Source organism: Laccaria bicolor, genomic scaffold (assembly GCF_000143565.1).
Source record: "Laccaria bicolor S238N-H82 LACBIscaffold_30 genomic scaffold, whole genome shotgun sequence".
Classification (NCBI taxonomy): domain Eukaryota; kingdom Fungi; phylum Basidiomycota; class Agaricomycetes; order Agaricales; family Hydnangiaceae; genus Laccaria; species Laccaria bicolor.
In genome coordinates this window covers 89125-108432 of record NW_001889901.1, presented here as the reverse complement: position 1 = coordinate 108432, position 19308 = coordinate 89125, and the positions used below count along the sequence as shown (strand labels likewise).

The 19308-nt window shown below is 47.3% G+C and overlaps 5 protein-coding genes across 5 annotated transcripts; 3 read left to right on the top strand and 2 right to left on the bottom strand.

The window, feature by feature from the left end:
- Positions 1 to 536: 536 nt before the first annotated feature.
- LACBIDRAFT_191394 (uncharacterized protein) lies at positions 537 to 3389 on the top strand (the record flags this gene model as incomplete). The annotated part of the gene is made up of 13 exons (XM_001885290.1): positions 537 to 1350; positions 1405 to 1429; positions 1486 to 1525; positions 1573 to 1788; positions 1840 to 1936; positions 1992 to 2030; positions 2088 to 2159; positions 2226 to 2349; positions 2411 to 2517; positions 2576 to 2714; positions 2771 to 2916; positions 3091 to 3135; positions 3200 to 3389. 13 exons carry the CDS (start codon positions 537 to 539, stop codon positions 3253 to 3255), a joined length of 1920 nt encoding a protein of 639 aa, XP_001885325.1. The 3' UTR covers positions 3256 to 3389.
- Positions 3390 to 7220: 3831 nt separating this feature from the next.
- LACBIDRAFT_392010 (uncharacterized protein) lies at positions 7221 to 11048 on the top strand (the record flags this gene model as incomplete). The annotated part of the gene is made up of 9 exons (XM_001885289.1): positions 7221 to 7361; positions 7417 to 7467; positions 7522 to 7549; positions 7636 to 7707; positions 7762 to 7917; positions 7968 to 9502; positions 9552 to 10465; positions 10518 to 10783; positions 10837 to 11048. The coding sequence occupies 9 exons, from the start codon at positions 7221 to 7223 to the stop codon at positions 11046 to 11048; spliced, it is 3375 nt and encodes a 1124-aa protein (XP_001885324.1).
- A 1479-nt stretch (positions 11049 to 12527) lies between these two features.
- Positions 12528 to 14800, bottom strand: LACBIDRAFT_306291 (uncharacterized protein; the record flags this gene model as incomplete). Its single annotated transcript, XM_001885195.1, has 2 exons — positions 12528 to 14563; positions 14617 to 14800. The coding sequence occupies 2 exons, from the start codon at positions 14798 to 14800 to the stop codon at positions 12528 to 12530; spliced, it is 2220 nt and encodes a 739-aa protein (XP_001885230.1).
- Positions 14801 to 15004: 204 nt separating this feature from the next.
- LACBIDRAFT_295101 (uncharacterized protein) lies at positions 15005 to 17217 on the top strand (the record flags this gene model as incomplete). Its single annotated transcript, XM_001885288.1, has 3 exons — positions 15005 to 15058; positions 15110 to 15490; positions 15548 to 17217. 3 exons carry the CDS (start codon positions 15005 to 15007, stop codon positions 16724 to 16726), a joined length of 1614 nt encoding a protein of 537 aa, XP_001885323.1. The 3' UTR covers positions 16727 to 17217.
- A 349-nt stretch (positions 17218 to 17566) lies between these two features.
- LACBIDRAFT_295100 (uncharacterized protein) lies at positions 17567 to 19063 on the bottom strand (the record flags this gene model as incomplete). Its single annotated transcript, XM_001885194.1, has 4 exons — positions 18454 to 19063; positions 18219 to 18400; positions 17792 to 18171; positions 17567 to 17606 (listed from the first exon to the last, which is right to left on the bottom strand). The coding sequence occupies exons 1-4, from the start codon at positions 18485 to 18487 to the stop codon at positions 17567 to 17569; spliced, it is 636 nt and encodes a 211-aa protein (XP_001885229.1). The 5' UTR covers positions 18488 to 19063.
- Between the last annotated feature and the right edge of the window lie 245 nt (positions 19064 to 19308).

Sequence of the window (19308 nt, the reverse complement as noted above, 5' to 3'; positions counted from 1 at the left end):
ATGCAGAGATTGGATGTTATTAATGTTCGGGGCACTCCAGTTATTAATTGTTCTCTCCGTTAACCAATGCTTCAGACTCACTGATAAAAGCGACGTTTGAGCGATGTAATTGACGCGACGCGTTTATTTGTCGACGTTTGACTTGCAAGTATTCGTCACGGGTCTGTCACGCCTGGACCATTTTTGTAGTGCTTCGTCAAACTGATTCTTGAAGTGACCTTTATCTTGTCTCTCTCTCCATTGGCTTTCCGTGACCTCTCTGCTTCACGTTCTGCCATTTTCAAGTCACAGAACTCTTGACCAAATTCGACTTCGGTCCGGGGATCTCTTGGAAGCAGTCATCACATGTCGCTAGAACCACCGTACTTAATTCCGATATTTCCCCTCCTTTCATCAATCACTGGAATTCCAACACGATAATGATCACCTGGGGTATATGAAGCGAACAATTAACATATCGTGCCAGTGATATAAACTGGCTTGAGGATTTGGTGCGGCTTAGTGGAACGCCGCCTGTCTCATCCTCTTCCATCACAATGAGCTCACAGGAAATCGTCAATGAACCCCATCCAATCGAGGCGTCCCTTCCCACCTTGTCCAAGCTGGGAACGACCGTTCCCACCGACGTCGATGCCACGAGCGTCGCTTCGACTTGGCTTTCATCTTTCTCCAAGTTTGCAGAAACGGGCGACGTAGAAGGCATAACCAGCCTTCTCGTAGAATCAGACTTCTCCTCAAGCCTTCTGCCAGAGTCCTCCAGGACCACCACAGCATCATCCTCCTCCGTATCTCTCTACTGGAGAGACATCCTCGCCCTCACCTGGGATCTACGAACATTCGAAGGAACAGCCACGACCAAAGCCTTCCTCGTGGACCGATTAGCCGATGCGCAGATCCAGAACGTTAAGCTCAGCGATGAGATCAAGCCGCAACTGCAACAACCTCATCCCGATCTCGCGTGGATCCAGATCCTGTTCATGTTCGAGACAAAGGCAGGTTCCGCTACTGGGATTGCGAGGCTAGTGCCTATCAAGATTGGAGATCAGGTTGAGTGGAAGGGACAATCCATCTTCACCACCCTCGACAGCTTGAAAGGGTTCCCGGAAAAGATAGGCGCGTTACGAAATCCAGAGCCAAACCATGGTAAATGGGAGGAGGCCCGGCGAAAGGAAGTCGCTTTCGGTGAAGCAGACCCGACTGTCCTCATTATCGGGGGAGGCCATAGCGGATTGGAGGTGGCTGCACGTCTAAAAGCGTTGGATGTTCCCACTTTGGTGATCGAAAAGAACGAGAGGATAGGAGATAATTGGAGGGAGAGGTATGAAGCATTGTGCCTTCACGATCCCGTTTGTAAGTGTTGCTGTCTGCGTGCTGGTGCTATTCACTGACGTGGAGGGTTTGAAGGGTACGGTCAATTCCCTTACCTCCCGTGGGTATTCCCTTCCCTTCTGTATTATGAAAGAACGCTGAGAAGTGTTGGATCAGGTTCCCTTCAACCTGGCCCGTCTTCGCCCCAGCTAAAAAGGTGCGAACGCCATCAGGTTAGGCAACTTGAAGCTAACAATCACACAGCTCGCCAACTGGCTCGAATTCTACGCCGAGGCCCTAGAGCTAAACGTCTGGACCTCCTCAACAGTGACCAAAGCGACTCGAGACGAGGAGACGAAGTTGTGGAACGTAGTTGTAAGGCAAGCAAATGGGCAAGACCGCGTTTTGAAAGTTAAGCATGTTGTCTTTGCCGTGGGGTTCAAAGGCGGCGAGGGCTACGTCCCGTCCATTCCTGGAATGGTATATAGCCTGATCTCTCTCCCTTGATCGGAAGATTAACGTCGACTTTAGGAAAGCTTCACAGGGCAGATCTTGCATTCGTCGCAGCACAAAAGCGCTAGGGACCATCCTGGCAAAAAAGTCGTCGTCATTGGGTCTTGCACGTCTGGTGCGTTTGGGTTGACCCCCAAGTGGTGGGATAGATGACTGAAGAAGTATTGTAGCCCACGACATTTGCGTGGACTATGTCGATCATGGCGTTGGTAAGACCTCTTCCTTTAGTTTCGAAAAGTGTCTTTTGCTTAACAAAAGACGCCTAGACGTGACGATGTTCCAACGTAGCTCGACGTACATCATCTCGGCGGGGAAAGGAGTGCGAATGTTGTTGGAGGGTATGCATTCTATTTGAGCGAAGCTAAGCTTCCTCCCTTCCTTACAAGTCTCGTCATGATCCATAGGTCTGTACTCTGAGAACGGTCCCCCCACAGACATCGCAGACAAACTCAACATGTCTTTCCCCAACAAACTGATTGCGGGCTTGACACACCGAGGGATGAAAGCGATCTGGGAGAACGTCGATAAGAAAGTCGTCCCTCCCCACGTCGTTGCAGTTGTACGAAGTTGACATTTGTTTCCGAACTAGAGAAATCATTGAAGGCCTGCACAAAGTCGGATTCAGAACTAACAAGGGATACAAGGACTCTGGTCTCCTCCTCACTGTCTGGCAGAAAGCAGGAGGATACTACCTAGGCGGGCGAATATCCTACTGAAAAGGTGATCGAGGTCTAATTTTGATACTCTTACACAGACGTCGGAGGCAGCCAATACCTAATCGACGGCAAGATCAAGTTAAAGAACGACAGCCAAATCGCAGGGTTCACCGAGACAGGGCTGAAATTCGACAACGGGAGCGAACTTTCCGCGGACGTGGTAGTCTTCTGCACAGGGTGGGTGTTCACGTTGTTCCATCTACGTCCAGGGCATGTCTGACTTGACCCCAAAGTCTCACGGACGCCCACTACGGGATACGCAGGATTTGCGGAGACGAAGTGGCGGATAAGTGTAAGCCTTTGTGGGGAATGGATGAGGAGGGCGAGATTAATGGATGTTGGAAGGATATGGGCGTTCCGGGGTTGTGGTATATCATGGGTATGTTGTTCCTTTTCCGCAGAGAAAAGTCGTGTTCCCTCTTTCGTTCTTCCGGATTCGGGAGACTCGTGCTTCTTTCCTTCTTCCGGACTTGCGTCCCTCTAGGAGACTTGTCTCCCTCTTCACTTCCTTCGTCATCCAAGGAAAAAGCTGACGTTCTACCCCACACAATAGGTAACCTAGCCCTATGCCGTTTCTACTCCAAAACCATCGCTCTCCGTAAGCCCATTTCCTTTATCTTCCTTCCGATGGCAAGTGGTTGACGTGTACACGTATATGCCAGAAATCAAAGCCATGGAGGAAGGGCTTTTCAGTACGCGTTATGGTGGGTCTGTATAAGATAAGACGGGGGGTCTTGGTGAGGTTTTGCGCACATTTGGTTGGATATGGATGCAAGAATATAGGAAGGAAGGAACAGACGGAATGAAGAGCACATTGTACTATAAATTACGAAGTATCACTTTGGACAGTTTTGAGGACACCGCTTAACGAAAGGTAGCTACATATCTACCCCAACCCGAGTACCGTAAAAGAAAAAGAGAACAAAAGAAAACTAACAAAACTCGAAATAGACTCTCAACTTCAACGGGAATGTATAGAAAACGACGTTCAAAACTGCACAGGCGCCCATGACTACACCGTATCACACTCCTCCACCCACACAGATTTCGAAAAATTCTCGCATGCCTGCCTCAACCTCGCTTTGAGTGTCCGAGCGAAGGCTTCGTCCGAGTAAGTCGTGGTGTTGTGTCCTGCGTGCACAGAAGTCGTCGTGTACGCGCTACTCATCGTGCTCTGCGCACTGTACGCGCTACCCATAGTGTTCTGTGCATTATACACACTTCCCGTCGTGTTCTCCCCACCAAAAACAGACGTCTTCGTGTACATGCCACCCGTGGCCGTGTTACCCCCACACAAACTAACACAGCCCGCAAAATCATCAACATCGATATTCGCAATGTCCCTTCCAAACCGCGCGATTGGGTTTCGCGTTTTTGACGTGACAGGTTTCCGCGTTTGCGTGATTGATGAGGTAAGAATTCTGGGTTTTCAACTAGATTGCGTTCTGCGTCGCGATGGGGTTCATGCGCGTCTCCGACTCGATTTGGTTCTGCGAGAAGGGGTTCTCAGGACTATGCACAATTGAAGCCGAAGTTGACGTTGTTAATGAAGAGCTCGAGGTCGAAGTGGCCATCGTGTTGGTTATATCGCGCAAGAGTCGGCGGGAAAGTCCACCAGCAACTGTGAAGATTTGATAAGCTCGCTGAATGGCTTCAACTCTGACTGAATATCTTGCCTCACAAGAACATCTTGTTTGAGAGGCGGCGCTTGCTCTCCCACACCAGTTCTCCCAATGGACATATTCGCTTAGGTTGGTGTCCCAATTTCTTATCCTATCGGTGAGTTTATTGAAATATGATGTATCCCCGTATGCTGTGCTTCTCCTCATTCACGCAAAGCAGTGTGGGAATACAGCGCCTGCTCGTTTGACTGGTGTGAGGATTGCGGATAGGAAGGGGGACAATAATTGGCCTGACGGGGAAGAGAGTGCGGACGTGGGTGGAGATGAGCACCCGATTGGTATTGAGATCGTCAAAGACCATTGTGAGTGAGTGCAATGCAATGCCTTCATCATTCCTGCTTTCTTTTCGGACTTGAGGAGTATCAAGGGCACGGAGTCGCCGAATGCAGGATCTATGAGCACGAAATCGCGTTCGTCACCGAAGCGAGACGTCAGTTGTCGAATGCCGAATGCCAGAATCATAATATCGGCCGTGCCATCCCATGACCCCTGGGTTATCGATGTAGAAAGCAGATGCAGCTCACGCAAGGGGGTGGGAATTCGGACGAAGCCATGTTAGAAAGGTGAATGACTCGTATTGAGACTGAGCAGAAAGCTTGTGGTGGCTCGTATGTCCGAAATGTGACGACTTTGCCGTCGTGACGTGGCGGAGGCCTTTCGCTGGGACCTCTTCTGACATTAGGCAGCACTTTGTCAATGAAAATCCATCCGCACTGGCAAGGCCAACTGCAATCCCTCGAGAGACACATTGGTATAGCCTCTGCTTGCGGAGCTCTGATGCCTACGGCTAGGCCGGCTTGAAAGGCGAACAGGACTGAGTTCCTAAATGGGTTCTTCACAACGTTTAGAGGATCCAAGTGATCCTCTGGAAAACGACGAGGCCGACAACTCGCTTTCCCAGACGAGAACGTCGAAAGAGCCCTAGCATATATGGCGTTCAAATTTTGATTGCGGATATGACGAGGGATCGACGCACCAAGATGTAGAAACCACTAGCCCCTTCGTCGCCCCCTCTGATACCCACATTTCGAAATCTGATGAGGGTTTTTCGTGAAACACATGGGCGGACGCTCATTAGCCGATCTACGGGAGGGTAAGAATTGGAGGTTTGATTGGACATGATCCAGAACGCGGGTAGAGTTTCCTGAAAAAGGGACTACGTATCCTACGGTGAGAGCGACTTGAAGCCAGCGTACTAATCACAAAGGCTCACCAATAAACAGGCCTGTTCGACCAATTATAACTTGTACGCGGAAGCACTAAGCACACACAAGTTGTTCACTTTCCGCCTCAAACTCTAATCCCAAAATGGGAAACCACCTTATTTTTAAAAATATGCGTGATTTCGTCGAAGTTTTCCTTGCAGCTCGAAAAAAGGAGGAAGGAGGAACTTAACACAGGAATTATAGTATTCTGGTGTAACTAGTGTGTACACAATGTACCTTCAATAATGATGTCGAAGCTGTTCTGGAACAATGCCATAGAAAATGTACATGCAGTGAGGCATTCAACCGCTCTACAGTCTCGCCCTTCAATCCAGCGATCCACGAGGCACTAAGCCCCCTCCCTCGCTGCTTCTCTTTGCTCTACACTCGCAACCCACCGTTCGAGGCGAGACACCGCTCACGCTGTACAATCCTTTCAAGCGTTCGTTCGATGAAGTTGCGCGATGGTGAGGGGCTTTGATGGTGGCGGATTCTTGTTGCGACGGTTTTGCGTGATAGTGAGGGGGTGGTATTTTCATATGCGTGGCCTTGATGGCGGCAGGTTCTTGTTGCGACGGTTCTGTCCATTCGTTGTATGATGGCCCGTGGCCGAAAGAACGCTCGTTTGCTACTCGTTAGTAACAGTAAGGAGTGTAGGAAAGATAGCGTACGTTGTATGGGGGATGAGGTTGGCGAGCTCCTGGAGCTGTAAGCAGCCGTCGTCGAGCCGGAACCTGTTGGAAGCTTGGACGGCGAGGGCAAGCACGAAATCACAACCAAACATCGGTTTGTTTGGTTTCTGCGTGGCTTCCCGTTTTGGGATTAGAGTTTGAGGCGGAAACTCAAAAGTGGCACACATGCTGAAAAAGGGAGGAGGGTGTTGTTTACTTCAAGACCACGAAACAAACAAACCACGCGTTTCCTTTGAGCGCCTAGCAAACTTGCTTCCAACCTTCATCTTGCAGAATCGAAACGATGAATACAGCTTCGAACGCGAACACCGATCCTACGTCAGTACCTCTATTCCCGCTACTTCCTACATCTTCACCAACATCTGACCACTCATTCCAGCGTTGCATCCTCCGATCCCAGGATCGCGATTGAGATCAAAGGCAAGGTGGACCGCTAACTTGGATGGACGTTGATTGAATGGTCGTCCCGCATTATAGATATAAAAGTCAACAACATACCTCAAGGCCTGCTTCGTCATCACAAGCATTATGTACAGTTCACTATTGGCGGAGATACACAGGAAACGGGAAAGAGCGACATGTCGGCGGGTCCAGTGTGGTCAGAGACACTTTCATTGTGGGTATCATTTTGTTCACTTGATGTTGTGCGTCGGAAATCTTACCGCCACCAAGCAATACCTCACAATCGACCAATCTAATTTGTCAGGTTTACAAGACTCCCCGTCGGATTGGTCGGGCTTTTGATCATGCTAATGAACTTATTGGGATACTGGAAGAGGAAATTCCCCTGCTGCTCGGGGGCTCTTCTTCAAAGGCTTGTCTTTGTCTTCTCATTGTAGATTTTGTTTCTCAAATTTCTTGTCTATATATCTAGAAATAATTCGGCCTCTGAATAGACCTAGTGGCTCAGGCTTGCCATTGGGAAACACTACTATTCATTTCTCTATATCTACATTGGTTCCAGTTTTGAGCCCAGCTGTAAGAAATCATTGCTTTCTTTGTAAAAATTATCTAACATTCTTAAAGCTTCCTGTGCTTGCTGATCCTACAACTCAAGCTATCTTGGATATCAGTCCTGCTTTAGAATTGGCTGAGGCTGCTCATATGAAGATGCAATCTGGCCCTGCAGATACTGCTTCTGCTCTTCAAGTTGATATAGTTACTTCAGACTCTTTCTCTACCAACTATGGGTGGCTTGTTGAGCATGTTCATGCTTTTATGAGAATTGCAGACAAGATATCAGAGGTAAGCTGTCAATATTACTTGTAGTAAATGATCTCAATTATTAATCTCAATATAGTTTCATCCATATATCAAGGCTGCATGGGGCATACTGTCTGCCATTCCCAAGGTTTGTCAATTGGTATAGTGATCTTCTATTTATTGAATCTTATAAATTTGCTAGACTATTTTGGACCAGATTGAATGTGATGGTAAAATTACTGATCTTATTCAAGATGTGCAAGCCCTATATGCATTCCTCAAAGGAACAGATCCATCTAAGTATGATGCAGCACAGAAGAAGATTGTCACATCTTTAGCCCAGCAAACTATAGAATGTGCCTACTTCATGCTAGTGATCCCAACTTTTGTAAGTCCTACTTTATTATATTGTGTTGATTCTTATTTCTTTGTCTTCTCATAGGGAAGAGAACTGGAAAGAATTTGATCTTAGATGCAGACCAGAAAATTGCAAACTTTCAGGATCAATTTGAGAAGTTGAAACTGGCTTTTACTCAGCATGCTGTTTGTGAGACCCAACTTAGAGTTCTGCAAATTTTCAGCACTGTGGAAAAACTGGGTAAATCATATTACTTTCTTGATATACTATGATTAATGTTTTGGGTTTAGGTGCAACTGCAGATCTTAGGGACATGCACTATGGTAAGAATGTTTGGTTTGATTCAGACAAGCAGTGTCTTCCTGGGACTCGTGTAGCTGTGATTGATGAACTGACAGACTGGATAAATAGCCCAGATGGTGAGGGTACACCACAAATACTCTTCTTTAGTGCTGCTGCAGGGTTTGGCAAATCAGCCATTGCTCATACTATTGCTAAGCATTTTCACACCCTGGGTTGTCTGGGATCTTCATACTGTTTTGATCAAGCTGATCAGGCTAATCGAAGCATTCAATATCTATTCAGTACTATTTCTCAGAATCTTTCTGATTTAGATGCTGCCTGGAAATCTGCTCTGTGCTCTGTTGTTACTGGAGATCCTGCTTTGTGTTCTACTCTGCAGGTTAAAGAGCAGTTTGAAAACTTCATTGTAAAGCCTGCTGAAGCTTTGACTACTGTGGGGCCCATTGTTATTGTGATTGATGCTCTGGATGAGAGTGGCAGTCAGATTCAAAGAAAACCACTGTTAGATATACTCATTGGAAGAGCTTCAGAGTTACCTAAAAACTTTCGGATTCTGATAACAACACGTCTTGAACCTGATATTTCTAAGGCTCTTCAGCTGGTACACCAACATCCATGTGTCAAGCACAAACATGTGGATGCTGCAGAAATGGAGAATAAGTCTAATGAGGATGATCTTTTTCTTTACATTGAATATAAGCTATCAGACATAAAATCTGAGCTTGGAGCCAGATGGTATGAATGTTGCAGCCAGCTTGTCAAAAGTTCAGAAGGCCTTTTTCAGTGGGCAGCTGTTGCATGTCAATATATAATGGATTCATATGGAGGCGAGCTTCTATATGAGCGTCTTGAATCTTTTCTTGGGACAGGAAGTGGCTTAGATGAACTGTATAACAAAGTTCTCAATCAGGCTTTTCGAAGAAATAATTCCAAAGTCATGAACAGATACAGATCAGTTATGGGAAGAATTCTAACAGCAAAGCAACCACTACCTTTAGCAACTCTGTCAAAAATGCATATCAACAACCCAGCATGGATGAATGATATTAAAGTAATAATTGAGCCATTAGGTTGCTTACTTTCTGGTATCAATGGAGATAATGAAATTGCTATCAAGCCATTGCACAGCTCTTTTCATGACTACCTGACATACTCATCTCGAAGTGGGGAATTCTTTATCGACATTGACCATGCTGAGAAAGAATTTGCTGCCACAGTTCTATATATACTCAAGACAGAGCTTTGCTTTAATATATGTCAACTGCCCACATCATTTAAAGCAAATGATGATCCTGAAGTCAATATATTGGAACAACCCAAAGAAAGGATCTCATCTGAGCTACTTTATGCATGCTGTTTTTTTTCAGCCCATGTTTTGTGTGTCCCATGCAGTGGTCAGGTTCTGGAAGATCTTCATTACTTTTTGGATTATAAATTTCTCTATTGGTTAGAAGTGTTGAGCATTACAAACAAAGTCAGTATTGCACAAGGAATTCTGTCCTCAGTATTAGGCTGGGAAAAGGTGCAGTCATTTCATGAATACAACTATAAACTATCTAACATACTTGCAGATGGATAAAAATGTGAAAATGTTTATTGAAGATGCTATGAAATTTGTGACAACTTTTTTCCAACCTATATCTCAAAGTGCACCTCACATATATCTGTCAGCCTTGCCAATGTCACCAAGTGACTCTCTGATTGTGAAAAAGTATTCTCACCACTTTACTAGAGTAGTCTCTTTTGAAAAGGGAAAGCAAATATCATGGCCATCTATAAATAGTATCTTGCAAGGCCACACAAGTTGGGTCACCTCTGTTGCATTCTCACCTGATGGAAAGTACATTGTTTCAGGATCATCAGACAAAACTATCAGAATGTGGGATGCACAGACAGGAAAGCCTGTCTCAGATTCATTTGAAGGCCATACACATTTTGTCAATTCTGTTGCATTCTCACCTGATGGAAAGTACATTGTTTCAGGATCATGGGACAAAACTATGAGAATGTGGGATGCACAGACACAAAACCCTGTCTCAGGTCCATCTGAAGACAACACAAACTCTGTCACTTCTGTTGCATTCTCACCTGATGGAAAGTACATTGTTTCAGGATCATGGGATGAAACTATTAGAATGTGGGATGCACAGACACAAAAGCTTGTCACACATCCATTTGAAGGCCACACAGAACATGTCACCTCTGTTGCATTCTCACCTGATGGAAAGTACATTGTTTCAGGATCATGGGACAAAACTATGAGAATGTGGGATGCACAGACACAAAACCCTGTCTCAGGTCCATCTGAAGACAACACAAACTCTGTCACTTCTGTTGCATTCTCACCTGATGGAAAGTACATTGTTTCAGGATCAAGGGACAAAACTATTAGAATGTGGGATGCACAGACACAAAAGCTTGTCACACATCCATTTGAAGGCCACACAGAAACTGTCACCTCTGTTGCATTCTCACTTGATGGAAAGTGCATTGTTTCAGGATCAAATGACAAAACTATCAGAATGTGGGATGCACAGACAGGAAAGCCTATCACACATCCATTTGAAGGACACACAGAATGTCAACTCTGTTGCATTCTCACCTGATGGAAAGTACATTGTTTCAGGATCAAGTGACAAAACTATCAGAATGTGGGATGCACAGACAGAAAAGCTTGTTTCAGATCCATTTGAATGTCACACAGATATTGTCACCTCTCTTGCATTTTCACCAGATGGAAAGGGCATTGTTTCAGAGTCATATGATGATACTAAAATCAGGAATCATGACTCTGATATAAATAGTCTGTTATCATTTATTTTATCCCTTTATTGCATTTCTCATTTTTTCTTTTAGCATTTTCTATTCTCAATCAATCTTATCTTACATCAACTGGCTGGCTCTGCACACATACAGGAGATTTGTTGCTCTGGATACCACCTTGGTACCAATCAGGTCTTCAATGGCAACCTAGAAACCCACTTGTCATTGGAACACATATCACAAAACTTTCTTGTGATGAATTTACATTTAGCAAAGACTGGCATTTGTGCAAAATTGGAGCCTGAGTAGTTTCTGGTAGTCAGATGTTGGTCAGTATTATAAAGATGTTGCCAAAGTTTCTGTAGGTAGTGCATCAGCAGTTCTGAATATATTAACTTGCTTCAATAGAAACATCACTCCTTCTCTGAGGGTATCCACAGTGAACTCTGGATAGGTATCAGGACCAGGAGTTCTGGTCACACTCTCAGGTACAGGTCCCTTTTTTCAAATTTCCACTGGCAACCTGAGATCGTCTTGGGGTGCCCTGAGCTATCCTCAAGGAGTCCCAAAGCAGTACCACAATGTGCCAAAATGCTTAAGGGTGCTTCAGTTTATATCAGTATCATTGTTGTGCTGCTGTAGTGTTGATGGTGAAAGAAATGAGGTGATTGCCATATGGGGTAACAATGAAAAGGACAGACAATGCTAAAACACTCCATGATGAGTAAGCCTGAGGTATGAGAGCAAACTCATCTTTGGATAAGATTACATCTGTGTCAGAACCAGACATCTCACATATGTGTACAACACTACTGGTAGTGTTTTCCCCACCTTTTGGATCTGGTTCTGACACTAAGAAATCCCTTGTCAGCCATCTCCCAAATCTTTTCAAATCTTTTTCACTCCTCATAACACCATTGGCTGACTTGAAATACTCAACACAAAAAATGGATGAAAAATAAAAATACATCAAAAATGAACATTCTACAGTCATCCACCCCTTAATGATACGCCACCCCCATTTGATACACTTTTGACTAGCCAATATCTCGCTCAATACTAGACCGATTTTTACGAAACAAGTTGGAACAAGTAGTACAAACTCATATCTACCACTGTACATAATTTGGATGCAATTGAGGCAGAATTGGCAAAGCTGTGGAGCATACAAAATGGACTGTTTTTCGGAAATAGCCAAATACAGTCACACCCCTCAATGATACACCCATAATCTTAATTTTTCTTTGTGAAATGTGGGTCAAACATTCTGAAATTTGGTACAGTGATAGAAGGGAATTTATCTGAGATTTTCATGTAGTTTTTGTAGAGAAAGGTTGTGCTCAAATCTGTTGAAGCTAATTTCTCATTTTGGGTGTATCATTAGCAGGTGGATGACTGTATCTATTTTCCCAAAAAAAAAATTTCTTCGGTCTTTTTTCATATCATTTTTGGGTCTATTTTTCATCCTGTTTTTCTCAAAAATAGATAGTGTGAAGTTTGAACAAGGTTGGTGACAATATTCTCTAGGACTGTGAAAAGAGGTCTTTATTGCCCTCTTGGATATGGATGCAAGGATATAGGAAGGATTGAAAGAGAGCAGTGTTTTATAAATTATGAAGTATCACTCTCGACAAGGTTCGAGGACACCATTGAACAAAAGGTAATCTACTATCTGCCCCTACCCAACCCCCAAGTATCAAAGAGAACAAAAAAGAAAACAAACAAAACTCGAAACAAACTCACAACTCCAAAGTGAACTAAAAAAAAAAAACACGCCAAGACGTTCAAAATGGCACAGGCTCCCAAGACTGCACCGTATCACACTCGTCCACCCACACAGACTTCGAAAAATTCTCGCATGCCTGCCTTAACCGCGCTTTGAGTGCCCGAGCGGAGGCTTCGTCCGTGTAAGTCGTGGTGTTGTGGCCTGCTGCATATGCGGATGTCGTCGGTGCGTATGCGGATGTCGTCGGTGCGTATGTGGAGGTCATGGTGTATGCGGAGGTAGGTGCGTATGCGGAGGTCGTCGTGTACATAGATGTTGGTGCGTACACGCTGCCCATAGTGTTCTGAGCACTATACGCGCTACCCATAGTGTTCTGTGCACTATACGTACTTCCCGTTGTGTTCTCCCCACTGTACACAGACGCCATCGTGTACACGCTACCCGTCGTCGTGTTCTCCCCACCAGCAGTCCCCGCGTTACCCCCACACAGATTGACAGAGTTTGCAGAATCGTCAACAACAATATTCGCAATGTCCCTCCCAAACCGCGCGATTGGGTTTCGCGTTATTGACGTGGTTGGAATCTGGGTTTTCAACTTGATCGCGTTCTGCGTCGAGATGGGGTTCTCTTGCATCGTCATGTCGATTGGGTTCTGCGAGAGCGAGAATGGATTCTTCTGCACCGTATGCGCAATCGAAGCCAAAGTCGACGAGCTCGAAGTGGAGGTGGTCATGGTGTTGGTTATATCGCGCAAAAGTCGGCTGGAAGGCCGGAGCGCAGGTAAGCTGGCATGCGGAGCCAAGCCCTTAATCGACACAACTCCCAAACTAGCACGCGGACTCCCAGTCTTCGGAGGCACACCACTCTTCCGCTGCGAACTCCCATGACCACCCAAACCAGCATCAGCCCCAGATTTCCTCCTCCTACACGCCTCACGTAACCGCGCATTCAGCGCCGGCATTGATATTTCCGAGGTATCATCCCCCTCCTCCTCTCCTTCCTCCTCTTCCTCCTCACCACTTTCATCCAAAACCGCACGAACTCGATCAACCACCGTCATCCTCACTCCAGCACGTCGAGGGGACCGCAAGGAAACAGGAACAGGCGACCCATTCTCATCCACGCTAAAACGAAACCTCGGAGAACGTGTGTACCCACTCGGCCTGTATACGTCTCTTTCCTTGACCAGGCGGTTCATCGGTACAGCTTTTTCGGAAAGAGAGACGGTGACGACGGTGATGGGTTCGACGGCGAAGGTATCCTCGAACGGGTTCTCACTCTCCCCCTCTTCCAAATTCAAGGAACCCGCAATCGCTAAAGACGCTTCGAGGTACATGTCTAGATCGAATAGGTCCGTGTAATGTGGAGGGGGAGCACGGGGAGACTCGACGACGTTCTGGGGGTTCGTGAACGGATCCTTTTCGTGCTCTTGTCCTTGTTCTTGTAGGGCAGCGCTCCAACCCAAAAGAGGTGTACTGGTGGTCATGTACTTGCCCGAACTACTCAAGCTTTCCCAAGGGATGTCCCAAGATGCGTCGTCAGGGCAGGGACTTTGTTTAGATAAACTGATCTGAAGACTCTGGGAGATATTGAAAGACGGTGGGTCCGGATTGGAATTGGTGGGGGATGGGGAGACGTCGAATGGGTTGATGTCTTCTTCTTTATTGAGCGCGTATTCCAAATCTTCCATGACGCGTTTCAAAGCGATGTCTTCGTCGTCGTCTTCTGGGCCTGGGGCTGGGTTTACGAAGATGGGTTGAGTGAGTTTGGGTGTGGGTGGTGTGCTTGGGACGCTAGCTGACGCAGCTGACGATGACAGAGGTGGTGAGGGCTTCTTTTCAGGCGTACAAGGTGTGATGATCACCGCTGGAAGCGGTTGACGCGGATGTAAGCTTGAAATCTGGTACGTCGTACCCCCGTCGACGCGGGCGTTCCAGTCGTCTACGGCTGTAAGGGATGGGAGACGGAAGACTGGGGGTAGGACTATGAGATCTTGAGGTCGTTGTCGCGTGGTACTGGCGTTACGCCGTTGTTTTGGGCTGGCGATTAGACTTGGGTTGCGCATGAATTGTTCTTTTTGTGCGCGCCATGAGCCTGTGAAGACCATCTTAGTTATGCAAGCAAAGATGGATCTGGTGAAGACGCACCGAGTTGATTAGGGCCAAGGGAACAATACTCGTGCGGAGGCTGTCGTCGAGGGGTCTGTGGTGGACCATTATTCCGCGGCTTGAGGGGTATGGCGGTTGGAAGCTGGCTTGACTGCTGTGCACGGAAGAAGAACAGGGAGGTCAGGAAAGCCCATATGCTCTGCAAGATGGCGACGAGCCCCATTGGCAAGGGACCTCGAGAGTCATTCTAGACTGGTTGGAGCGCATATATGCGCGCGATGTGGTGGAGGCTGACGATGAGCAGAATATAATCAATTTTGATCGCGTCCGACAAGCAGTTCTTTCTTTTTGTTCAACCCTGAAAACATGTCTTTCTTATTGTCACAGGGCCGTTTCATCGTAATTACCCCGGCTTGAGCTTGCCACCATGTCAAGCAGGCCATCGAGGTATCTGAAGAGGGACTGGACCCACAAAAAACCAGTGAGCGCGCTCATAAATTCATGTTACACCATCTTATGAATGTTGTACTAGCACCTGGCTAAATACAGCTCTCTCCCAACTCTCCAACTCACACCCACCGAGCGCCCCATATTCCAGTGCCACCAATGCGGGTTCATCAACACACTCATACCCATGTGTCTCTGGTGCTGCTGGACATCAGATGCAGCACACGACGAATTCTATCGTTCCGCTCCTCCTCCTCGTCGTCCTAGACGGTTAAGTGCTCCTCCACGTGTGACAACGCGTACATCTATCAGTGCCACCCCAAAATCGCCACCCCAAAATGGAGACCAATATATACCCATTCCAGTCGAGCAACAGAACACTCTATATCGGGGTACGGATACAACTATCACAACCCCCGTCGACAACACACCACCCGGAGATGCCATTGGCACGGCAACCATATCGGTACGTCCATCCATAAAAATCGACACCATCCTCTCGTTACTTCTTCTCTTCACTCAGACTACGACAACCACAACGACGGGGAAGGGCCCCCAATCCCATTCCCACCGCCTCCGACCATCCATACCCTCCTTTTTCCTCTCCCAATCGGACGTTGATCGTCCAAACCCAAGCACGACTGGCATGAAATCGATCAACCCTAAATCCTCGCGATTCTCCCTTTTCTTAGATTTCAATAGTAATCATCATGATAATGGCGGCAGGCCCGATACGAAGAAAACGCTAGACGACGACGACGAGCGCACATCACCCACATCAGGAGGGGGAGGAGGAGGAGGAGGAGCAGGGGCGGAAAGTCCACGCACACTTCGTCGAAAACGACGGATCAACATCGTCGAGCAGGCACCACAGCAGCTCGACGTACCAACCTCAGCTCCCATCGCCATCTCCTTCGATTTGGATCTCGGGTTAAAAGACCAAGACGATTCGCGAATTTCCTCCGATTTCGAACACAATTCAAACGCGCCTTACCCAGCACCCCCACAAACACCACCTCCACCCTCTTCCTCTCCCATTTTACCACCCCCATCCTCACCCACCTCATCCCCAATACGAATAGGCCACCCCACGCGACCATACTACACCGCCATACGCAAGAACATGTCTTCTCCACCCGCCTCGCCCTCTTCCTCGCCGCCCCCGTCAAGACCTACGTCATTGAGTGTGCCATCTGCTTCAAGGCCTACATCCTTGGGTGGACCGTCTCCCTCAAGGCCTACGTCGCTTATATCAGGATTAGGTGGAGAAGAGTCGTTCCCGCCAAGTTCGTTCCACCACAACCAGAGACCAATCTCGTTATGTCTGGGAGGGATGTTTTCGCCTTTTGTCATCGACACGAATACCAACACCAACGCGGATGAATCTCCAGGACCCACGTCTACGTCTAAAAACACGCTGCCCAGACCCAAAACGACGGACAGGGAAAGGGGGAGTATAGGATTTTCGATGAGTGGGGAGACGGAGTTACGCATGGCGTTGGCTGGCATCCAAGCTCAAACTCAAACTGAGTCTCGTGCTGGGGAGTTTAGGTACCGCGAGACGATGACGCCAAGTGGTAGTGGGAAGCAAGACGGGGAGAGGAGGAAGAGGGGAGGATCGATGAGTGGTGTTGTGTTGCGCGTCAAGGCTTTTCGGAAGAGTTTGAAGGATTTGATTGGTGGGCCTAGGTCTGCTGTTTGACTTTGGGGTTTTGGATGGAAGGAAGGACGGATGGATGGATGGAAGGAAGGAGGGAGGGAAGCAAAGGTGCTTTGATGCCATGTACTTGTGCTTGGGCGGGTTGTAATATCATATCATTTTGTTGTTGTACACATACACGCTTTCTTTGCTATAATACAATTGGATTGTTCCGTAAAGTACTATACAGTCCTGTGTCTGGTATCTCGTTAACCCAAGTACAAAATCACCAGGTGATCACCACATATCCCATACCCTCCTCCGTTGAAAAGAATGCAACCTCCTCCCACCCCTCCTCCCCTCATACTCGCCTGACAAATATACACCCGATTTGACAGAGGTTCTCGACTCGTGTTTTCTTGAGCGATGAGGTTGCATGTATAGATGGGGGAGGCATGACCCGCCTACCTTGTATTCGCTTAGCAATTAATCAAATAGTCAACTAGTATCAAATCGTTGTAAGTCACATCACAAAAAAAAAAAATTCAAAATAACGACCAGCCTTTACAGAGGCCCACTGGGCGATCACGTTCCGAATGCGCTCCTCGAGCGATCGAAGGCATGGCTCACAGCTGACTCCCTCAGCAAGCGGCGTCAAAGAGCTGTGCATCCGGTAGGTGGACAAATCTAATTACTGCCGTCAGCGATTGAAGGTCCTTCAAGAAAGAGAGGGCGAAGAACAACATCCAAATAACCGGGTTTCGCATCACATGCGAGGTACGCTATGGCCAAAGCCCAAGCTCGCGTGAGTCTTTTTTGGTCATGAGAATCACAGTCCTTGGTCGGGGGGGGGGGGGTGTGTTCGGAGGACGAAGCAGGATTTCTTTCAGTGTCGTGAGACGATCAAGGTGCAACAGAAAGAGCCGCTTCAAGTACACAGCCCCTATGCGCTCTGCAAGTTCATCCGAAAGGGTGCATATTGAATAAGAGAGTAGGTGAGAGGATGAAGATACTGCGAGGTCGTCCAAACTATGGTGCGCAGCCAGAGAGTAGAGCCCCATGGGAGAGAAGGGCACGTGCGAGAGCAGTAGGTTGTAGAGCGGCGTTGGAGGGAATATATGCGCGCACGGCTGAATGCCATACGCGGGCATCTGGTCAACAGCTATAACGAGGGTTTCGAATATTGGCGAGTAGTGGGCTGACGAAGTGCCATAGAGCATATGTAGGATTATACTAAAGACATTTGAGGATTCCGAAACGGATATAACATGATTGCGAAAGCGGGGATCAGACAACGGGGAACCAAGAAGGGATCTGAAAGGTTGTCCGGTTGAGTCCATGATGATCTTCGAATGCACGTAGAAGAGAACTGCATCGGCTGTGGAAAATATGGTATCGTAGCTCTCATTGTATGCACCTGGATAAAATGCCGTCGAGACAGACACGGAGCCATCCGAGTCATCTTGATCTGTTAGTTCTCCAATAAGGCTGCCGATAGGGCAAGGTGGCTGTAAAATTGAAAACAAGTCAGAGAACGTTGCATTGTTGTACTGACTGTGGGTGTGGGTGTCTGAATGAAGCCTGGATCAACAAACGATCCCATGGCGTAAAGGTCGTCTTGTTGATCGAGTTCATGATGCGATACTTCCCAGTGCATCAAAATCAGGTCCTGATTATCGACAGCCTGAACTCGACTGTTTATAAAGTCGAATTCCTCTGACCTGCCATCCGTCCATACTAGAAGATGTTACATGATTACTGAGCAACACGGAGCAATTTGTATGACTTACGCGAGAATGAATCATTTGGTTCATTTGTTTGCATGCTAGTAGGGTGGTAGTGGGGATTGACGAGGGAGCAGATGTCTAAACATATGTGGTTCTGTTCTTTTATGCCTTCCCCACGATTCGTCGATAGTGATGTGCTGGCTTTGGCTAGAGGTCAGAAGCCAGGCCAAGATAAGCTGGGCCGAGCCGGGCCTGGAGGTTGGCTGGCCTGAAGGGGGCTTCTGGCCTGCCAGGCTCGGGGGCCACGAATTACGGATGCCGGCAGCATACAAACTGAGTCAGTCGTGGTGGTGGCGGTGGGGAGTTTAGGTACCGGACGATGCCAAGTGGGAGTGAGAGCAGGTGGCAGGCGACGTCAAGGTCTTTCACTGACCCATTGGATTTCAAAAGAAAGCTTTCGATGGAGTCGGATGGACAGAGCACCGATGTCTGAGAGGGCCTGGGAGACGCGGTCGAATGGGTTCAAGTCGCTGTTGAGAGGCTGGTAAGCTGCTTGGAGCTCGGCGTAGTTTCATGCAGGACAGCGGGAGAAGGAGGAAGAGGGGCGTATCGATGAGTGGTGTTGTGTTGCGTGTCAAGGCTTTTAGGAAGAGTTTGAAGGATTTGATTGGGGGACCCAAATCTGCGGTTTGAATTTGGAAGGGAGGAAGGAAGGAAGGAAGGAAAGGGTGCTGTGATGCCTTGTACGCGGGCGGGTTGTAATACCATTTTGTTGTTGTACATTACACATACAGGCTTACTTTGTAGTCGATTTTATAATACAATTACATATGTTCCATGTACATACATATGCTGCACAATCCTGTGTCCGGCATGACATTAACCCAAGTACACAAAACACCCAAGTCCGCGTCAAAA